The 20700-nt window shown below is 32.9% G+C and overlaps 1 protein-coding gene across 1 annotated transcript; it reads right to left on the reverse strand.

Annotated features, from left to right (window-relative positions):
- Positions 1-1376: 1376 nt before the first annotated feature.
- Positions 1377-2558, reverse strand: LOC140452806 (uncharacterized). Its single transcript, XM_072547137.1, has one exon. It carries the CDS (start codon positions 2556-2558, stop codon positions 1377-1379), a length of 1182 nt encoding a protein of 393 aa, XP_072403238.1.
- Positions 2559-20700: the final 18142 nt, after the last annotated feature.

Below are 20700 nucleotides of genomic sequence, written 5' to 3' on the forward strand. Positions count from 1 at the left end.
ATTATGGTAGATGCAGGAATTAATAGACGAATATCAGACGGAGGTGTTTTGAATTATACTGCATTTGGAAAAGCATTATCAGATAATTCACTTAAAATCCCAGAACCTGATCTGTTGCCAAATAGTCAAAAGATACTACCCTTTGTCTTTGTTGGAGATGACGCTTTTGCACTGACAGAAAATTTCATGAAACCTTACAGCCAAACAGGATTAACGATGGAAAAAAGAATTTTTACTTATCGACTTAGTTGTGTCCGTCACATTGTGGAAAATGCATTTGGAATATTAGTATCAAAATTCGGTGTATTTCAACGACCTATTGCATTATTGCCTACGAAAGCTCAAATCATTGTCTTATCATGTTGCTATTTACACAATTATTTAAGAAGAAACCAATCTCAGTCATACATGTACAATAATTCTGTGGATGTAGAAGATTTTGAATCAGGAAATATTGTTGAAGCAACTTGGAGAACAACTGGACAATCAATATCACTTTATACAACTCATGCCAGAAATTCAGCCACTGTAGCAAAAAGTGTCAGAGATAATTATTGTGATTTTTTTAATAACGAGGGACAGGTTTTGAAGAAAAAACTATGGGGTTGAAACACTTTTATTACGTATATTTTAATTACAATCGTTAAAAAGATGACTAATACAAAATATCGACCGACTTGGTCGAGTGTTGATGGCGAAGTGAGTCTTTCGCGCCAAAGCCGGTTTCTGCTTTAGCGGGCAAAACACAAAGCGTTACCGTTAGTGGCGCGTATGTTTAAATAGAAATAAAAATGAATATATCACCACTGTGATAAATAATATTTAAAATAAATATAAATGCGAAACGGAACAGGCCGCCCGCCTTGAAAGGCTAAAGTCTTTCAAAATAATACAACAACTTAACAATTTCAAAAATGACCAAAATTGTTCAAAAGTCTAGCACTATTCACTGCATGGTAGAGGGCAGATGACAGATACTGCTCTCTTAATGATACCTCTCGTCGTCTTTATGGACACCACCCTGGAAACTCCGTCTGGACCTGGATGCAGCTCGACTACACGCCAAATTAGAGAAGGCAAGTTCTTTTCCTTGATAAGAACTAGTGTGCCAATATTAATGTCTTTGGAAACTTGTTTCCATTTTTTCCGCTGCTGCAGCTCTCCTATGAACTCCTTAGACCACCTTGACCAAATGTGCTGCACCATTTTTTGAAGGCGCTGGAAGTGGTTCAATCTATTTTCGTTTATTGACATCAAATCAGGTTCAGAAATGGCTGTCAAAGGCCTTCCAATCAGAAAATGAGCCGGAGTCAAAGGACAAAGGTCATTGGGGTCTGATGAAAGGGCAGATATAGGACGACTATTAAGGACAGATTCTACTTCTGTATTGTACAGAATTCCTCATACGTGAGGTGAGCATTGCCGACGACGCGTTTTAAATGCGATTTCATTGACTTAACGCCGGCCTCCCAAAGGCCACCGAAGTGCGGCGATTGTGGAGGTATGAAGTGCCATTCAATACTTTCGATTATTGAATGGTCTTGAATCTCACGCTTATTAGTCTTAATAAAATCATAAAACTCTTTTAGTTCACGATTAGCACCCTGAAAGTTAGTTCCATTATCAGAGTATATCTTAAAAGGCTTTCCTCTTCTGCTTACAAAGCGCTTAAAGGCTGCTATAAATGAATGAGTAGTTAAATCAGATACGAGTTCTAAATGAACAGCACGAGTTGTGAAACACACGAATAAGGCTACATATGCCTTTAAAAGTTTGCATCCACGCCCCTTTCGATCCTTGACTAAAAAATATCCTGCGTAATCTACGCCTGTGATATAAAAAGGAGGGGATGGGTCAACACGATCCTTCGGTAAATCACCCATAATTGGAGACATATTTTTAGGTGGACTTGCACGACAACACCTAATACATTTATGGACGATACGCTTGGCTGAATTTTTACCATGAATAGGCCAAAATTCATTTCGAATTGTAGATAAAAGAAGAAGAGGACCTGCATGACAGAGTTTAACGTGCAGGTCTAAAAGAATTAAGTCAGTAAAGTAATTATTAGATGGTAGCAAAATCGGATGTCTTTTCTCAAAAGAATACGATGAATTTTTTAATCTACCACCAACACAAAGTATTCGATTTGAATCGAGAAATGGTTGCAACGAAATGAGTTTGCCTTTTGGGCTTACAGGCCCATTTTTTGTCAAATTGCGTATTTCTTCCGAGAAACATTCATTCTGAACTATCCTTACTAGGTAAAACATAGCGGTTGAAATCTCCTGAGAAGTTAAAGCACCTGAAGCTCTCTCATGAAGGGAAGACTTGGATATTTTGCAATTATTAATGAATCTCAGAATGTAAGCAGTACATCTCTTTAACTTAATCAGACTAGAGAATTGCTTTATTAATGAAAAGTCTAATGTGGCAGACAAAGTAATGACCTCGGCAGTCTTTAACTCCGGAATGTCATCTGGAAGAGAAAATTGTGTAGGATAATCATTTAATTTAAGCCAGGAAGGTCCATGCCACCATAAGTCAGAAGACATGAGTAATAGGGGACTAATTCCATGAGAAGCAAGATCAGCAGGATTATCCTTCGAAACTACGTGGTGCCAACTTTTCCTTTCTGAATCTCAGCGACACGATTTCCTACAAACGTCTTTAATAGTTTTGACTGTGTGCGTATCCATGCCAGAGTGATAGTAGAATCAGACCAATAAAATACTTTATCGAAATTGATATCTGAGGACTTGATTACCCTTTCAGACAAACGAGCAAGTAACAATGCGCCGCACAATTCCAAACGAGGTATACTAATCACCTTAAGGGGTGCAACCTTGGATTTTGCGCATAACAGACGAACCAAAACATGTCCATCAGAATCAACACTCTTAACATAGATTGCAGCACCATATGCCTTGTTGCTGGCATCAGAAAAACCATGTAGCTCACAAGAGATCGAATCCTTTAATTTTACGTACCTAGGTATTTCGATATTATTTAATCTAAGTAATTTCTCCTTAAAATGCTGCCACTGCGTAAAAATGATTTGAGAAACAGATTCATCCCAGCCTTGCTTTTCTTGCCAAAGAATTTGCATTATAATCTTGGCCGTAATTGTGCAAGCGCTAAGCAGCCCAAGAGGATCATAGATCTGAGCAATACGAGAAAGAATTATTCTCTTCGTTACCTTATTAGGATTAGGTAAATCAGCTACCTTATATGTTAGTGTGTCCGAATCACACATCTAATTTAGGCCAAGTACCTTTACCTTTTCCTCTCCACCGAATGATTTTAGATTTGATAGACACTTGGAACTTTGAATTTTATTAAGTACTACCGGATCATTCGATACCCACTTCCTCAACTCAAGACATCCGCTGTTTAAGATATTGTTGATATCCTTGCATACATTTGACAATGACTCTGCGCAATCTCCACCTGTCAGAAGATCATCAACATAGAAATCTCGCAAATATTGATGATCTTGGAAGCAGTAGGGTGAAGATCTTGATTCTCTGATGCTAACTGAAATAAGCAACGAATGACCTGAAACGAAGCTGAAGCTGTTCCATATGTGACCGTATTTAGCTGATATGTGCTCAGAGTATCAGAAGGAGAAGAACGCCAGAAAATTTGCTGAAGTGCTCGTTGTTCAGGATCCACGAGCACCTGACGATACATTTTTGTAATATCAGCAGAAACAACAAATGCATATTGTCGAAAACGCAATAAAATTAAGAATAGATCGTCCTGAATGGTAGGACCCGAAATTTGAATGTCATTTATTGATAGACCAGAAAAAGATGGAAAGGAACCGTCGAACACCACACGAAGCTTTGTGGTGAGACTGTCATCCTTTAAGACCCCGTGATGGGGAAGATAATACGAAAAGCTCTGCTGACTATCATCAACCTTGAACATGTGACCAAGTTGTATGTATTCTTCCATAAATTCGGTATACATCCTTTTTGGGACGTCATTTTTATGAAGTTTTTTCTCCAAGTTGAGAAAACGTTTTGATGTCTGTCGCTTTGAATCACCTATATTTGCAATGGAGCCCCTCAGAGGTATATTGGTGATAAAGCGACCTTCGTCATTTCTCTTCACCGTTGAGGAGAAGTGTTTTTCGCATATTAAGTTTTCCTCGGAAAGTACAGGTTCCGTGTACTTTCCGAGTTCCCAGAATTTTTGTAACTGAACATTTAAGTCAGAACTTGAATCATTTCTACTGAAGTTGCAATATGAAACTGATTCCCTTGTCATTAAACTGACCGGAAACTATCCAACCGAACCTTGTTTTTTGCATGACTGGAGCAGAAGGACCTAAACTGAATTGTCCCACACACAAGATTTTCCAGAAAGTATCAACACCTATCAGAATGTCGATTTTTGAAGCAACATGAAAATCTGGATCTGCTAGTCTTAAATGACGTGGAATATCTAAGTTTCCAATGTCGAAACTATATGCTGGAATTCTATCGCAGATACTATTGACTACGAGACATGAAAGAGATGTAGAAAACGAAGACTGCCTTGACTGAATCTTCGCTGTGCACTTAGATCGAATGTTTGAGACTGCATGACCTATCCCTACAATAGAGATATTTACCTCGGACCTTGATAGCGCTAGCTTATCAGCTAATTCTCTCGTTATGAGATTTGATTGAGAGCCACAATCAAGAAAAGCCCTACATTGATGAACCCTACCGTTTTTATCGAATATTTGAACGACAGCTGTAGACAAAATTGATTGAGCTACATTCGAGTGAGCTGAAAGAGACACTTGGTGTTCAGGTTCAGACTCCACCCGCTGATTAGTATCGGTAGTGTGAACGGATTGTTTATCTAAATGCAACAAACTATGGTGTTTTGCCTTACATTTTTTACACGCTCCATATTTGCAGTTGGAGCTAAAATGGCCAGAATAAAGGCAATTTGTACAAAGTTTTGAATCCCTAGCGTGTTGATTCGCTCTTGGGTCGAAGCCCCCAAGAATTTAGCGCAGTTATATATTTTATGATCTTCTTTGCAGAACGTACATGCTTTTCTATTGAACGAGAGAAAAGATTGCGACTGCCTTGAGAATTTGGACTACCTGTCCGATTTATACGTAACTTTCGATACTTCTAGCTTCTCTAGAAGATCAGCTTTGCCTTTCAAGAATGCGATCATATCTTCAAAGGTAGGAAGATCACTTCCGGATCTATATGATTCCCATTCCCCCGCAGTGAGGGCATCTAACTTGCTTGCTATCATGAATATTAACAGAGTGTCCCAAGAATGGACAGGTTGCTGAAGAGATTCTAGCGAACGCAAGTTTTTCGAAACATTGTCAATTCGTTGACGAAGATGAGTAGAAGATTCTTTTGGAATGGGTTGCAAATCAAATAAGGCCTTTGTATAATTGTAGATCAAAAGACGCGTGTTTGCAAACCTTTCGCATAGTAAGTTCCATGCTATATCATAATTCGTGGCCGAAATCTCTAATGAGCTGATAACCTGTGCAACTTCTCCACCTAGAGATGCCCGAAGATAATGGAACTTCTGAATTGAATTGATCGAAGGATTTTTATGAATTAGACTATCATAGGTATCATGATACTCAAGCCACCCCCCGTATGACCCTTTGAAATGAGGTAACTCAATAGTTGGGAGCTTTATTTGAGAGTGAAGTGGACTGTATTAATTTGCTCTACATTTGTTAAATGAGTGCTACCTAAGTTCAAAGAAAATGATTCTACGGGACGATTGTTACATTCATGCTTATTTGAAATCGAATTTATTAATGCTTCTGCTTGTGATACAAGCGAATAATACAAATCTGAAAAGCTTTCCCTATTAACAAAATCCACAAGGAAAATAATTCCTGCAGCTGGCTGTATACCACGTATAACAAAAGAGGTTAGTCTTTGTATGTGGGTATATTTTATAAAATAAAATATACCCACATACAAAGACTAACCTCCTTTCCCTATTGTCTAATTCCTCAGAAACATTCTTCGAAATGTTTTCTATTTCGTATTGAATTTTTTCGAATTCATTTATAACAGGCTCTATATCTGCTAACCTGGTTTCTACCTCAATAACTAATTTGTCAGATTGTTTTTCAATCTGTTTATTAACACATTTTTTGAATATTGTCAATCGTGATTTGAGTATACCCCTTTTTTTGTTTAAATCTTTTAGAGACATAATAAAATATTTTTTAATAATACTCGAAGTTTATTTTACGATGAAAAGATTTAAAATGTTTACCAGTATACTAATGAAATAATGAAATCGCAATTATAAGAAAAGGTTTTACCTGTTGTTATGAATAAGCAATAAAATTGTACAAAATGTTGAAAATTCTATTTTTTATCTAACTGCAAGTAAAACCGCATAAATTATATAGGGTTCGTTACCTGAAATGTAAGTAAGGCAATAAAAGGTTTTACTCGGCGATAAAAAATCAAGTATGTATATGAAATGAATAGTTGTTTTGTTTCGAAGCAAGACAGGTTTTTGTACCTTTTAACGAAATATTTGAGTAATAAAATGAGTTTAACCAAATAAACAGGTTTTTATAATTGACCCTAGTTAAACGACATTTAACTCCACGCAAGTAGAAAGAATATATGAAATAGAGATGGGAAAGGCTCACTTACTTTGATTAGGCGTGCTGTTGACCAGATGAAGTTCTATCCACGCACTAGATGAAAGACTACAGATGCTTTCTGCTACGGTGCTGGATGTAATGTTGGGTGGACTGCTAGCAGCTTGAATTGTAGCTCTACAGGAACCGCCCGAAGATTGTAATCGTTACTTGTAACGGTTACTTGTAACCACTTGACTCCGCCCTCACGAACAGAAGAGGACGACTTGCCGGCTAGTTAACTAAATTTAGATTGAATCAAACTGCACAAATGTCTTTGATAACCACTGATATATACGACTCGAATGGACCATGAAGAAAAAACTATGGGGTTGAAACACTTTTATTACGTATATTTTGATTACAATCGTTAAAAAGCCGACTAATACAAAATATCGACCGACTTGGTCGAGTGTTGATGGCGAAGTGAGTCTTTCGCGCCAAAGCCGGTTTCTGCTTTAGCGGGCAAAACACAAAGCGTTACCGTTAGTGGCGCGTATGTTTAAATAGAAATAAAAACGAATATATCACCACTGTGATAAATAATATTTAAAATAAATATAAATGCGAAACGGAACAGGTTTCATGGCAACATAAATTTGCTTAAAATGTAAACTTGAATTATTAAACTTTATATGCTTACATTGATTTTTAAAACAGTTTTTGAATTATCACTGTCCACATCGTTTATATTATTATCTGCTTCTTCCTTATCATTATTCCCTTCCTGTATAGTACTTTGTGAAGCACTAGGTTCGTCCTGACCCACGAGAAACTGCATTACCATAATGTTGGTTAAATTACATTGTCTGTCTCTGCACCACTTGTTTTAGAGTCCCTTATACGACGCAATTCTTTTCTAAAGTTAGTACGCAACGAAACTGCAACTTATCAGCATGTGGATAATATTCTCTATATTTTTGGAGCAATTGATACTACTGTTCTTTTTTTTTTATTTTATTACTCTAATCTTTACTCTTGACATTCCACAAAGCCAGTAACGACCGATACACATCGATCTATAATCTATAATAAACTTTCTTTCTGCCCATTTTTCCTTTGCGGACATATTTTTTGCCGTACCGAGATGTTTACAACAAGAGTGTTAAAACGAAACTGAACCAACATTGCGCAATATTACTCACAGACGCCGCAATATTTACAATATGCTCAATAAAAATGAAAGTCATGTTGATTGACACAATATATTGCTCAATCATTCAATGTGACCAACAGACGATCAATATATTGTACAATATAAATTATTGTCCAATATATTGACCATAATATTAACCATCTAGGGGCCGCTTTATACTGAATTTTATCTTTAACACTTCCATTCAGCATAATTTTTTCTTGTTACTTTTACATATTGCAATTATATCTGGTCACTAAGGACCACAACAGATCTGAAAAGGTCGTAGTCGAATAGACCAAAAGATACTATATGAATACTGTATTGTTGAGATAATACTTTGATTGGTATCGTTTTCTTTGTATTTTTCCATGTTGCAAATGCAACCAGCTCCTAATATACTGGACCTAAGCACAATTTCCTTTTGCTGTTTTCCATAGTGTGATACATGATTGAACTATATTTAGGACCCATTACATATTTTCTTTTGGTGCTTTTTCAATAAGGTTTAAATTATGTTGCTTTTATAGTAGAAACCCTCAATTCAGAAGAGTGATATCATAGTTTAAACGCCGAATATCCTCAAATTTAAATGTACACAGCGGTCCTCGAAAACTGCCTGTTTTATCGATTGAAATTTGCGTTTCCTCATAAGAAATTACAGAATATATAAAGTAGTATATTTATTTGTGCTTCTCTATAGTAGACTTGACCAGAAGTTGTCGTACAGTGTAGCCAAATCTTGTTCACAAGTAGTAATTATGGTCATACAAAACCTGTATTCTTCCACGCAGCGATTATTACCGTCATAAAAATACCAAAAAACATGATTTTTTCAATAGTAAAAATTAAGCACAAAATTGTAATAAAATAAATTTTATTTATATGTTCCGTTTTGTTACGTATTTAAATTTATAAAATAAAAATCGATATTTTAAAACATTATTTTTCAATCGTTTGGCAATGTTGGAATTAGCGAGGGAACTCGGTTTTACAATTCGGATCCAGACATGCAGTAAAACTAGTTTTTATTATTTTTTGCCGAAGAAATAAACGAAGAAAACATTGGTGTTTCTATGGGTAAATAGTGCATGTATTTTTGTGAGTATATTTTATGTGATAAGTTTGTAAACCTATTGTTGTCAATACTGTTTTATCAATATTGTATTGTAGTATTGATAAAACGTGTTATTGATAATAAGAGTGTTATAGTTTGTCGTTTTATAGTAAATATTTAGTTATATTCTTTGAAATTATTGTATATATAGTATATATCCAGATTATTGAAATACAATGGACGAAAAACCGAGTTGTTCCAAGAGAAGACAGCAAAATTCTGATGTTGATTCCAAGAATGAAAAGCCGCAAAAGAGACGGAAAATGTTAACGTCCGAAGAGAAGGTAATGATACGAAACGTTTATGAAGGAATTGTCGGCAGAAAAATGGCATTAAACGTTAGCCAAGCGGTCGACATTTGTAGCAGTTTAACAAAAGTATCCGTTAGCTGTATTTATCGTGTACTTAAAAATACATCGGAAAATAAAAAGCAAGAAAAAGGTAAAACTAGAGGTAGGAAAAGCATTGTTTTGGATGACGAGACAAGAAATATTATACGTCGAAAAATCCATTCATTTTATTTTCGGAGTGAAATTCCAACACTGAAAAAAATTTCTCAAGAGCTCGAAAATGATGACTCTTTACCCAAGATATCTCGTAAGGTCTTAATTAGGACCATGCACGAAATGAACTTTTGATACGTAAAACGCAACAGAAAAAGTATGCTATTAGAAAAAAATGAAATTATTCTCTGGAGAAGAAAATATTTAGAAGAAATACGAAAAATTCGCAGCACTGGATGCAAAATATATTATTTGGATGAAACCTGGATTAACTAAGGTCATATAGTTGGAAAAGTTTGGCAAGATTTAAATGTAAAAAGTAAACGCGAAGCATTTATAGAAGGCTGGTCTACAGGATTAAAGGCTCCATCAGGAAAGGGACGGCGTTTAATCATCACCCATATAGGAAGTGATACAGGGTTCCTTGATGATGGTTTGCTTCAATTTGAGTCGAAAAAAACAGGTGATTATCATGAAGAAATGACTTCTGAAGTATTTGAGCGCTGGTTTAAGAGAATCTTACCAAAATTGGAATCTGAGTCTGTGGTTGTTATGGACAATGCGCCATATCATAGCCGCAGACTAGAACAATTACCGACGACGGCATGGCGGAAAGGGAGAATTCAAGAATGGCTTACAGAAAAGGGGATTGCATACGAAGAATCAATGCTCAAAATTCAACTACTTGACATTGCACGGTTAAGGAAAAGTGAATATCTTAAATATGTTGTGGATGAAACTGCAAAAGATTATGGTGTTAAAGTTCTGCGTCTACCACCTTATCATTGCGAACTTAATCCCATTGAACTTATCTGGGCGCAAGTGAAAGGAGAAGTAGCACGCAATAACAAAACGTTCAAATTAAACGAAGTTAAGGAACTTTTGATTCAAGCAATCCTCCATGTAACTCCAGAGAAATGGACTAAATGTATAGGCCACATAATTAAAGAAGAATATCGTATGTGGGAACTTGACACTCATGTCGAAGTTTTACTAGAGCCAATTATAATTACACCAGGTGAAGATAATGACAGCGATAGCAGCACTACATCTTCAGATTTAGACAGCGAATAATATTTTCTAATAGCTTAGTAGGAACATCAGCATAAAAAAACCAAAAACAGAAAAAAACGAGAAGAACATAGTAAGTGTGGTTAGTGTTTGTGTTAGAATAGAACAATGTTTTGTTACATCCAAAATTATTTTTATTTTGTTTTTATAGAATTTTATTTTGTTTTATAGGATTTTATTTTGTTTTGTTTTATACTGTTTAAGTGTTTTGTTTATTTTATTTAATGGGAAAATATGGCTCTTGGCGAACACCCATTTAAAAAAAAGTAACGCGCCACAAGACATACCTCTCGGGTGGTGTGGAAACTGTCTTAAAATTTGTTTTAAAAACATTTCATTGTGTAACTCTTTAAGGGCGGGTCACGTCAAAAGACGTTTTAGCGTAACTTCCGCGGCAACCGGGTGGCATCAGTACGCTTTCTGCAAAATTACTTGTTTTTTATAGCTTTTTGTTTGTGGCATTCTGTATTTTTAGGAGACAGTAGGGAATAAGCCACAAAATATTTATTCATAGGTTTAATTTACTGACGTTTCGATCTCTATATAAAGAGATCGTTTTCAAATATACAAATGATAGCAATATTTATTTTTTTTTGTGGCTTTTTGCTTGTGACATTCCGTATTTTTAGGGAGAATGTTGGAAATAAGCCACAATACATCTATTTACATGTTTATTTTACTGACGTTTCGATCTCTATTACAGAGACCGTTTTTAAAGTTAAGAAAAAAAAAAGAAAATAATATAAGAATATATAAATATATAATAATAAACAAATAAAATAAATATAACTATAATTTATATCTTTGAAAACGGTCTTTGGATATAGAGATTGAAACTTCAGTAAAAACCAGATAAATATATTGTGGCCTATTTTGAACAATAATATTTAAACATTATAATATAAATAACGTTGAAATAAAAGTGAGTGAACGCCACTGGATTTTCATACGTCTTTCCCCACTTCTACGCCTTCAAACGATGACTCACTCTCCCAAATAGTGAAAATAGAGTTTAGTTAATTTTTAAAATATGTGATACATAAACACTACTTACCTGTTATTCCAGCTACTTTACTAAAGGTGGGCTTCTTTATATTTATTATTGAAACAATATTTTTAAACTGATTTTCAAGAACTGGTTTATTAATGATTTTAATTTATTTGCTAAAAGTAAACTAAATTCTGTGTTACCATTGTTTAAATGGGACTAGTTAGCCAACGCAATGTACAAATTTGTTTGATTCTAATTGAGACAGTCACTAGATGTCACCACTCTTTCTGTCTCAATAGATTTTAATATACCATTGTTTGTTTGATATACATTATACTAGATGGTGCTATGTGAAAAAGTTAAAGACTAAACTAAACGTCCATTTTTGATCCCCTGAATTAAATTCACCAGCGTTGCAATATTTCACTGACATAGTAGCAACAGGTTTACTTACAAATAAACATGTAACAAAAAACATACCTTGAATCACTTAAGCTATTCATTTAAAATAGAGTTATTACTATCAACTAGTAAATATCGTGTCAACTAAAATTGTACATAAACGTACTGTGGCTTCTAAATCTTCCTATATCTAAATAAGTTTAAAGAATTTAAATATTTTATTTTATTTGGAAGTGTATTACAAAAATTTGGTCCGAGGTAAGTAAAACATTTTAATTATATGTGTTTAAAACATAAAAAAACATTGTATGAGAAATGAACAAATTAGGTATTTAGAAATAAATTTTACCGGATAATACATACATTCGATAATATTTGAAAAAAGTGATTTTAAATTAAAATAATGTTACTTCCATAATAAATAAATGGTTTTTTACAGATAGCCGGAAATATTTGTTGTTATTACAAATGTGGTTTATCACCATACAAAATTCATGGATTAAGAATGTTCAGATTTCCGACAAAAATCCTTCGCCTTGTCAAAGATGGATATTACACTCTGGTAAGTAAATAGAAACTTTTTTTATATTCTTTTATTTTACACCGTTTCCGTTACGTAATTAACTTACGTTTTCGTTGGTATTATAATTATGATATAATAAACTTCGGAGAAACAAATTAGTGAGTAAAATCAAGTTAATAAACATAAACAAAGTATTAGATATTTAAATATGTATTTATTTAGCTATCTTTAGTTATTGTATTGAAAAGTAGAAATAAGTTCATCTTTATCGTAGAACTAATTTATACAAAGGTCCATCTGGGAAAAAATTATTGGTTTCACGTAAAAATTTTATACAGATATTTGAAGGTTCTAAAAGATATATGAGGGTTAGTTAATAATAAATCTGTGAAGACATACAGGTGATTTTGGCTATAAACGTTTTTTATCCAGTTTAGAGAAAAATAGTTAAAATAAAAATTGTAGATTCAAAAAGTTCTTCCATTTGTGAGTTTCTAAATTAAAATATATAAATAATTCACCAAAATAATTGCAAAAAACCCTTGATTTTGCAGAAATTTATAAATTTTAATAACTTTGTTTTTGCATAATGGTATGTAATGTAACTAATAAAAATAGTGACGATTTGTTTATCGTAGAAAGCGATTATGTAAACAACTTTTTGTTGACCTATCCCAGTTTAAAAAAAAATATGTTTTACAGAAGCCAAGATATTGCAAATTTTGCAATCGCGCTTCATTTTGAAAAAGTTCAAATCTAAAAAAAAACCGAGCTCAAATGTTTCTCTATTCTACTTTTCCGAAGCGGTATTTTACGAATACCATCATTTTAACGCGTTATAAATTTTTACTTCTTTACCTCATATGCCATGTTGGAATGCACAATTCAGATCTTCATTTAGGGCCCCTTCAATTTTCAGCTCTTACTGTTAATAGACAATGGAAGTATGATTTTAAGAATAAAATGCTTTGGTTTTAAATATAAAATGCTCTCTTGCCTAGTAATGGTCATAGAAGATTCTGTTTTTTTTAGAAAGTGTGTTTTTCACCAGTTTTTCATAAGCCTCTAAATAAGTTTGTGGCATAAACGATATCAACGTTATTATAAATGTTTATAAACAGAATAAATAACCTATAAACTATTTGCTCTGATTGATATTTAGCGCACTTTATTAGTTATTATAATTTATAAATAACTGCAAAAATAAGGTTTTTTTTGCAACTATTTCAGTTAATAGTTTCATGTAAATTAATTTGGATTCTCTTAAAAATTACATAAGTTTTTATGATCTACAACTCTAAAAAAGCTGAAAAAATCTTAAACAGGTATTTAAAGTCTCTAAAAGGTATATGAGGGGTAGCTGATGACAATTATGTAAAGACTCCAGCTAATTTTGCTTTGCTTTTTTATTAAACAATCGTAAAAAGTGAAAAAAGTTTATGCGCATAAAACGTTTCTTATTCATGTTAGAGATATATGGTTAAAATAAAAGTTATAGATCATAAAATGTTCTCTAATATTGAGATTTTTATAATTAAAATACATAAAGAATTGACCGAGATAATTTAAAAACCCTTATTTTTAAAGTAAAATTTATAAATGTTAATATAAATATAAATAATATAAATATAAATAACTTTCTTTTTTGTATAACGATATGTAATACAACTATTTAAAATTATGGCAGTTAATGAGTTTTTAAAGTGTGCTAAATATCATATAGAACGACCATACAGTTTATTATGAGTTATTCAATTTGTTTATCCAGGAGACCGATTATTTAAACAACTGTACTTGTCCAAACAGTCACTCTAGGGTTATTTTGTAAATAGATATCGATTTTTATGTCTTTGTTTTAAATTATTAAAAAAAAACATCAAGGTTATATTAAATTTGTTTTTAAAAATCAGTTTGAATAATAAAAAATTTTTAGCATATAAAAATTTCTAATAACTTTGACTTTTTTATGTCATACACTTGTATGTAGGCTCAATATAAAGCAAATAAAAAAAAACATTTAAAAAAAATCCAAAACCTTCTATGGCCCAGAGGAAATCAAATAGCATTTTTTTTCTTGTTTAAGAAATTGCAAATATTTTCATTGTTTATTAACATTAAGAGCTGAAAATTGAACACATTGTAAAATAATATCTAAATTTTATAATTCGATTTATAAATGGCATACACAGTGAAGAAGTAAATTAGTTTTGAAACATTAAAATAATGGTACTCGTAAAATATCGCCACAGAAAAATGCAAGGGAGATCTGTCCGCTGCAATTTCTCAGCTTGTTTCTTGTTATTGGTTATGGAAATTTCTGTTTTTTTTTTTAAAGTGCTTTTGCACCAGCTTTTCATTGAGCCTACGTACAGCCGTATGACATGAAAAATATCAAAAGTAGTATAAATGTTTAGAAGCTAAAAAGCACTTTTTCAAACTGTTTTTTTTTTAATAAAATGTTGAAGTTTATAAATAAAGCTTCAAATAATCGATTCAAAAAACGTCAAATAACTGTCAAAGGTTAAACACCCTTTTTAAAGTTCCTCACGGATTTTAAAGATTTAAACAGTATTAAACAGATAAAGTAATTCATCGACGAGTTAACAATACGAAGCGAAGTTCTTTAATCACAATGTGATAAGAAAACGAGTATCAAATTTGGTTTTATATTTCAATAGTCGAATTTAATTGCGGCTATATTGGTGTAATTAAAGAAAACCAGTGAAAATCCCAAGAAATAGGTGAGATCCTTTTTTTCTTTCTTTCCAGTTTGGAAGAGGGTCCATTAGGTACTCACATTTAGGTATTGTGTTACGGTCTGGGTAACCAGGACTACACATTATGAACAGCAATTAAATATTTACATTTACACAAAACAACTTCAATTCCAACCCAAAATCATATGTCGTTGACGCAGTCTCTAGACCTCCTTCCCGTTCGTTTTCTAAAAGGGAACAAGTTATTGTCATGCACTCCATTTTGAATACTGTTTTATTTAAATATATTAAACAAATTGGTGAAATAGTTTATCCAAAAAATATTACTTTTACATCTCGCATTTCGAATAATCGAATCTGCATTTTCCTCACTTTTACCGACATCGTTGATCAACTAATACACCGAACGTCATAATTAATTCCACCGTCATCTTTATCTGCAGGCTTCTTTCTGCGACCAAAAGAATCCTTATTTCAAATGTATCTCCTTTCATCCCGCATTCCTAATCGAGCAGTCCCTAAAAAATACGGAACATCAGATGATCAATAGGCATATATCATGAGTTTTCCTAGGGTAACATTTGAAATAGCTAACAAGGTGAACTTCGAAGTGCAATCTTCTCTGTTAATTAACCATGAAAATACATCCTTTAAAATATTTTTATTCTCTGACAGACTATAGTGTTTTCTTTGTAAGCTTACGGGTCGTACCGTGGAGTCTGATTGCAAAGTCTCCAGTTGACCAGATCAGACATTCATTGCAGCTAATGCTCCTCCCTCTTCTTCATTTTCAGCTGACTCTAAGGAGTCCTTAATCCTGAATCCTTAATTTCATCAAAAGAATTTCTATCTTCGGAAATTGAGTCCATCTCCGTTAACTGCATACCCATCCTGGCTGCCATTATGGATTTATCAATCTCTCGTCGTACTAATTCAAAGCCCATGTTGGCAGTAGGACAAAAAAGGGGACACTTCAATGATAGTTCTCATGATACTCCTACCATCTATCTTCATCCGGTATTCTTGCTCTATTAAGTTCTTTTTTTCCTTCGACATTTTCAATGCCACCGAAACCAGCCAAAAAATGTCCAAATCTAATCTTTGATTGGATTACTCGATGAAACCTTATTATATTTCCGCTATAGAAATGATTTACAAAGATAATCCGACTAATTTTACACTCAATTTCACGCAACTTATTACATTTCTTGAGAACTCTTTTGTATGTATCACCCCACTACAAGAAGCTTAAAAATCCTCCAACATAGATGGTATTCAAAAGGACTTATTGCAGCTCTACATAGGTACAAGGAAAAGATCACTAAAAAACCGTATCACTAGAATCTTAAAAAAGTTAAAAGAACAGCCTATCTCCGACTTACAAGAGTATATATAAGTGCATCCTCTGATAAATCTTCTGATGTCAAATCTGATCACAGCATACATGATGAATAGAATTTCTCTCTTTCTCTCGCATTTATTCATTTTTTCTGCTCTCTGTATATTTTTACTTCATCTTTTGCCAAATTTAGACACGATATTTAATTAAGTAAGAAAACTTTATGTACATCAAATACTAGCCCAAGTCCAGTTTGGAAAAAAAATTGTTAACAAAAAATAACCTTAAAATATCCAATCTCTTTTTTAATCGAAAGGTTATCCTTGACAATTAAGAAACAGCCAAGATTCTGGCAGAAAATTTAAAATAAAAGTTTTGCAACAAATCTGGACCTAACTATATATACTCTTTTCTTCCTTCGCCCTTTCATTATTCATCCTCAGTTTCACAATAAGATACCAATCATCCGAACTCTCTTATAAACTATTTCGAACTAAAAGCTGCACTCAAATCCTATAAAAACACAAAAATTAGGGTTTTCTAGAATAATCTTGAAAAATTTCTCGAAAATTCCTTAGACACCAACGAACCTCTAAATGAAGCCAGTAAATTTACCACTGACATACCGCTGACAATCGTTAATGAAAGATCTTGCCCTAATCTATACTAAGATAAAAGAAAAATCATTACAAAAAAAAAATTTGTTAAAATCCTTTATAAAAGGTACATAAATTAAAAAACCCAAACGGGCTATGTCATGAAGACAAATTGTTTTCGGAATCCATATTCCATCATCAGTGTCTAGGTGTACATTTTTTGAGCCACTAAATATCTGGGTAAAAACCCGATAAAAGTTATATTTTACAATTTAGTTTACATTATTTAGTTTTATATATTAGGATGTTAAAGTTACCAGTGGATATGATAACTCCACTCTCATTTATAAAAAAAAACTGTTTCACAAATCCAAGGCAATAAAACTAACCTTCATCCTATGAATTTAGTCATCCTTCATTCCTATATCCTAACTGTTTCTCCTATCATCTTCTTCAACAACACAGTTATCTCTGACAGTCAATTCATTTCTGACACACTCGCTAATGGGGTTGAAGACAGATTCAATAAAAGTAATATAGCTTTTACTCCCAGTTCTTTACGCGCTCAATCTTTCTCCACCATCTCTTCAACTCCACACGATGTCAAGTTTATGAACGGCTTGTTTACCCTAAATAAACTAAAATTTACCTTGTTTTCATTTACAAAATCTGCTGATGATCCCGATGATATCCCTTATATATTTTTAAAAAATCTCTCTAATACATCTCTCTCCAAACTTCTCGAAATTTATAACCTTATCTAGAACACACAAAAATTCCCAGATGTTTGGCGCAATTCTATAATCATTCCAATTAAAAAACCTGACCAGCCCTCTATAACTCCAATATCTTTCGTCTGATTTCTCTTACTTGTATTACTTGCAAACTTCTTGAAACAATGATCAATGAAATACTCACGTGGTTCGTTAAACAGTATAATATTATTCCCGACGCTCAATCCGGCTTCCGACGTAATCGGTCTACTATTGATAACTTTTTTATTTTTCAAACACACATTTCTTAAGCAATCTATAATCAACAAGATGTCGTAGCAACTATATTTAACGTTGAAGGGGCATTTTATTCAATCTCCAGAAAAGCAATCATTGACAAAAACTCCCACTATAATTTAAATGGTCATATTTTTTCATTTGTAAAAAAATATCTAATTGAAAGAATCTTTAAAGTCCTTGCCAAGTGTAAACTTTTTCGATCTCTTCCTCAAAATTAAGGTGTCCCTTTAGAATCTGCATTAAGTTTAACTTTATTCATTCTTGCCATCAACGAAATTTGCCTCCCATCAAATATGTTCAATACGCTGATGACCTAATCATTTACTGCCATCTTAAATATGTCCCATCCTCATATAAACTTATACAAAGTGTAGTAAATCTACTTCAAGATAGATTTAACAAACTAGGATTATCACTCTCTGAGAGCAAAACCAAATTAATAAAATTTTCCATAGGGATTTTCACTCCCTTACCCCAAATTTTATTTAACAATTCTCTACTTTCTGGTGTTAATTATTGTAAAATTCTCGGTTTTATGTTTGACTCCAGATTAAATTGAAAAAATCGAATCTCTGAACTTAAAATCAATTGTTTTAAAAGGTTGAACATTTTTAAACCCTCAGTCATCTTCAATGGGGTGCCAATAAAACTACTTCTAGGTCTGAGCGCTTTTCGCTTTAGTCCTATTGAGAGTGTATACCGTGAACCTAATGAACTTTCTCCTACCCTAAGACGATAATCACTTCTACTTTCGTATGCTGCATCAACATCTGCAAATCCATGTAATCTTGTTCATTCCCTAATTGCCACAATGCCGTCTTCTTCCACTAACAATAACCAACACCTTATCATAAAACCTATACCTCAATTAATTTGTCCACTACTTAAAAATATTGACCTTTTTCTGACTAGTTTATTTCCTCTACCTTTACTTCCCCTCTGGGCTAAAGATATCCCTTCAATATATACCTCACTCACTATTTTTAACAAACTTGAATCTTCTAACCTTTATAAAGAAAGCATTTTTAGAATTTAATTCTCTATACAGATGCTTCTAAAACTACCACTGGTATTGGTTGTGCAGTAACCACTAAACATGAACTTGTAAGATCATCTCGGTTACCCTTAATATGCAACGTTTGCACAGGTGAACTATATAGTATTGTGTTGGCTTTTAAATGCATCTCACATCAAAACAGACATATTGCCATTTGTTCAGATTATCTTTCATATATCCATTTAGTCAATACAATTTTCACTGAGTACCTATTAGTTCAAAACATTCATGACATATATACCAAAATCTCTCTGCTTACGATGTAACAGTCTCTCTCATATGGCTGCCTTCTCACACCGGAATTACTGGTAATAAAACAGCAGATCATTTTGCCAAAGAAGCTACCAACCATGGGGTGACTGAAGTCACTCCAATTCAACTAGCTAACGAATCTCGAAATTCGTTTTTAAAAAGTCGGTAGAGGATACTTGACAAAACTTAGAGCAAAAGAGCAAAACAACTTTTCATAAACTTCAATCTTTTATTGGTCATCTCTCCCTAGACTTCATAACTAGAAGAGAAGCATCGACTATTACAACTACGAATCAACCATACCAAACTTACCAACTTCAAACAATTCACCAACCTGTATAAAGCACTGGATTTGAAACCTACTCTAAGGAACTAGAGAATTGTCTACCTCTTCCTCAACTGTAAATTGTATATGTTGATTATGATACTTGAAAATGTTGACTATTTCAATAATTTTGTGTTTAGGAAGTGCCAAAACTAAATCATCTACATATCTTTAAAAAAAGGAATGAAAAAGTGCAATTGTTGATACAATCACTGATAACATCATCCTTGATATAGCTACTTAGAATGGGTGAAAGACTAGATCCCATACCCATACTACCAAAAACATTAAAAATATGTTGGCATAACTGCCAAGTTATTTATATTTTGAATACAGAACTTAAATTGTTTTTTTACTTTATTGTGCAGAAAATTGCCTTTTTTTTCAGTTGTGTTAATAATAATATTGTTGTAGGTAATGCTGCATTGGAAAGTCTGGAGCTACCCGATTAAAAAAAAAAAATTTCTATGCAGTAAGCATTTTGACCAAAACTATCTAAATGCAAACCAAAAAAATATAGTGAGGTAGAAGAGGAAGGTTTGTTAACGACACCACGCGTTTTTCATACGTTTTCGATAGCAAAACAACCATCCACGGTGCCAATAGTGTTTCGCACTACATACATTGCTTATTTTAGTTAATGAAAACAATGTTACAATCAATTTTTATCACTAATTGTATCTCTATCACTTTGTAATTTAAAATTATTTCATTAATAAACAGCTCATTCATTTAAACTTCTCATTCATATAAACAGAAATACAAAACTGGTGTTTATATTATAAAATACATAAATAAATAAAATAAAGGATACTATTTATTAAAGTGTTGTTAATTATTATTCCTTTTATCCCAACACATAGATTAATTTGTCCCTAAATATGTGTTGCCTCTTGTTGTGGCATATCGATGTGTTTTTTTTATATTTACTATATTTTCAAACGTCATTTTAAAGATTAAAAGATTGAAAATTTAATTTTCTCAAAACATACATAAAACCATTGTTTAAA

The sequence above is a fragment of the Diabrotica undecimpunctata genome, chromosome 11, assembly GCF_040954645.1.
Source record: "Diabrotica undecimpunctata isolate CICGRU chromosome 11, icDiaUnde3, whole genome shotgun sequence".
Taxonomy (NCBI): Eukaryota; Metazoa; Arthropoda; class Insecta; order Coleoptera; family Chrysomelidae; genus Diabrotica; species Diabrotica undecimpunctata.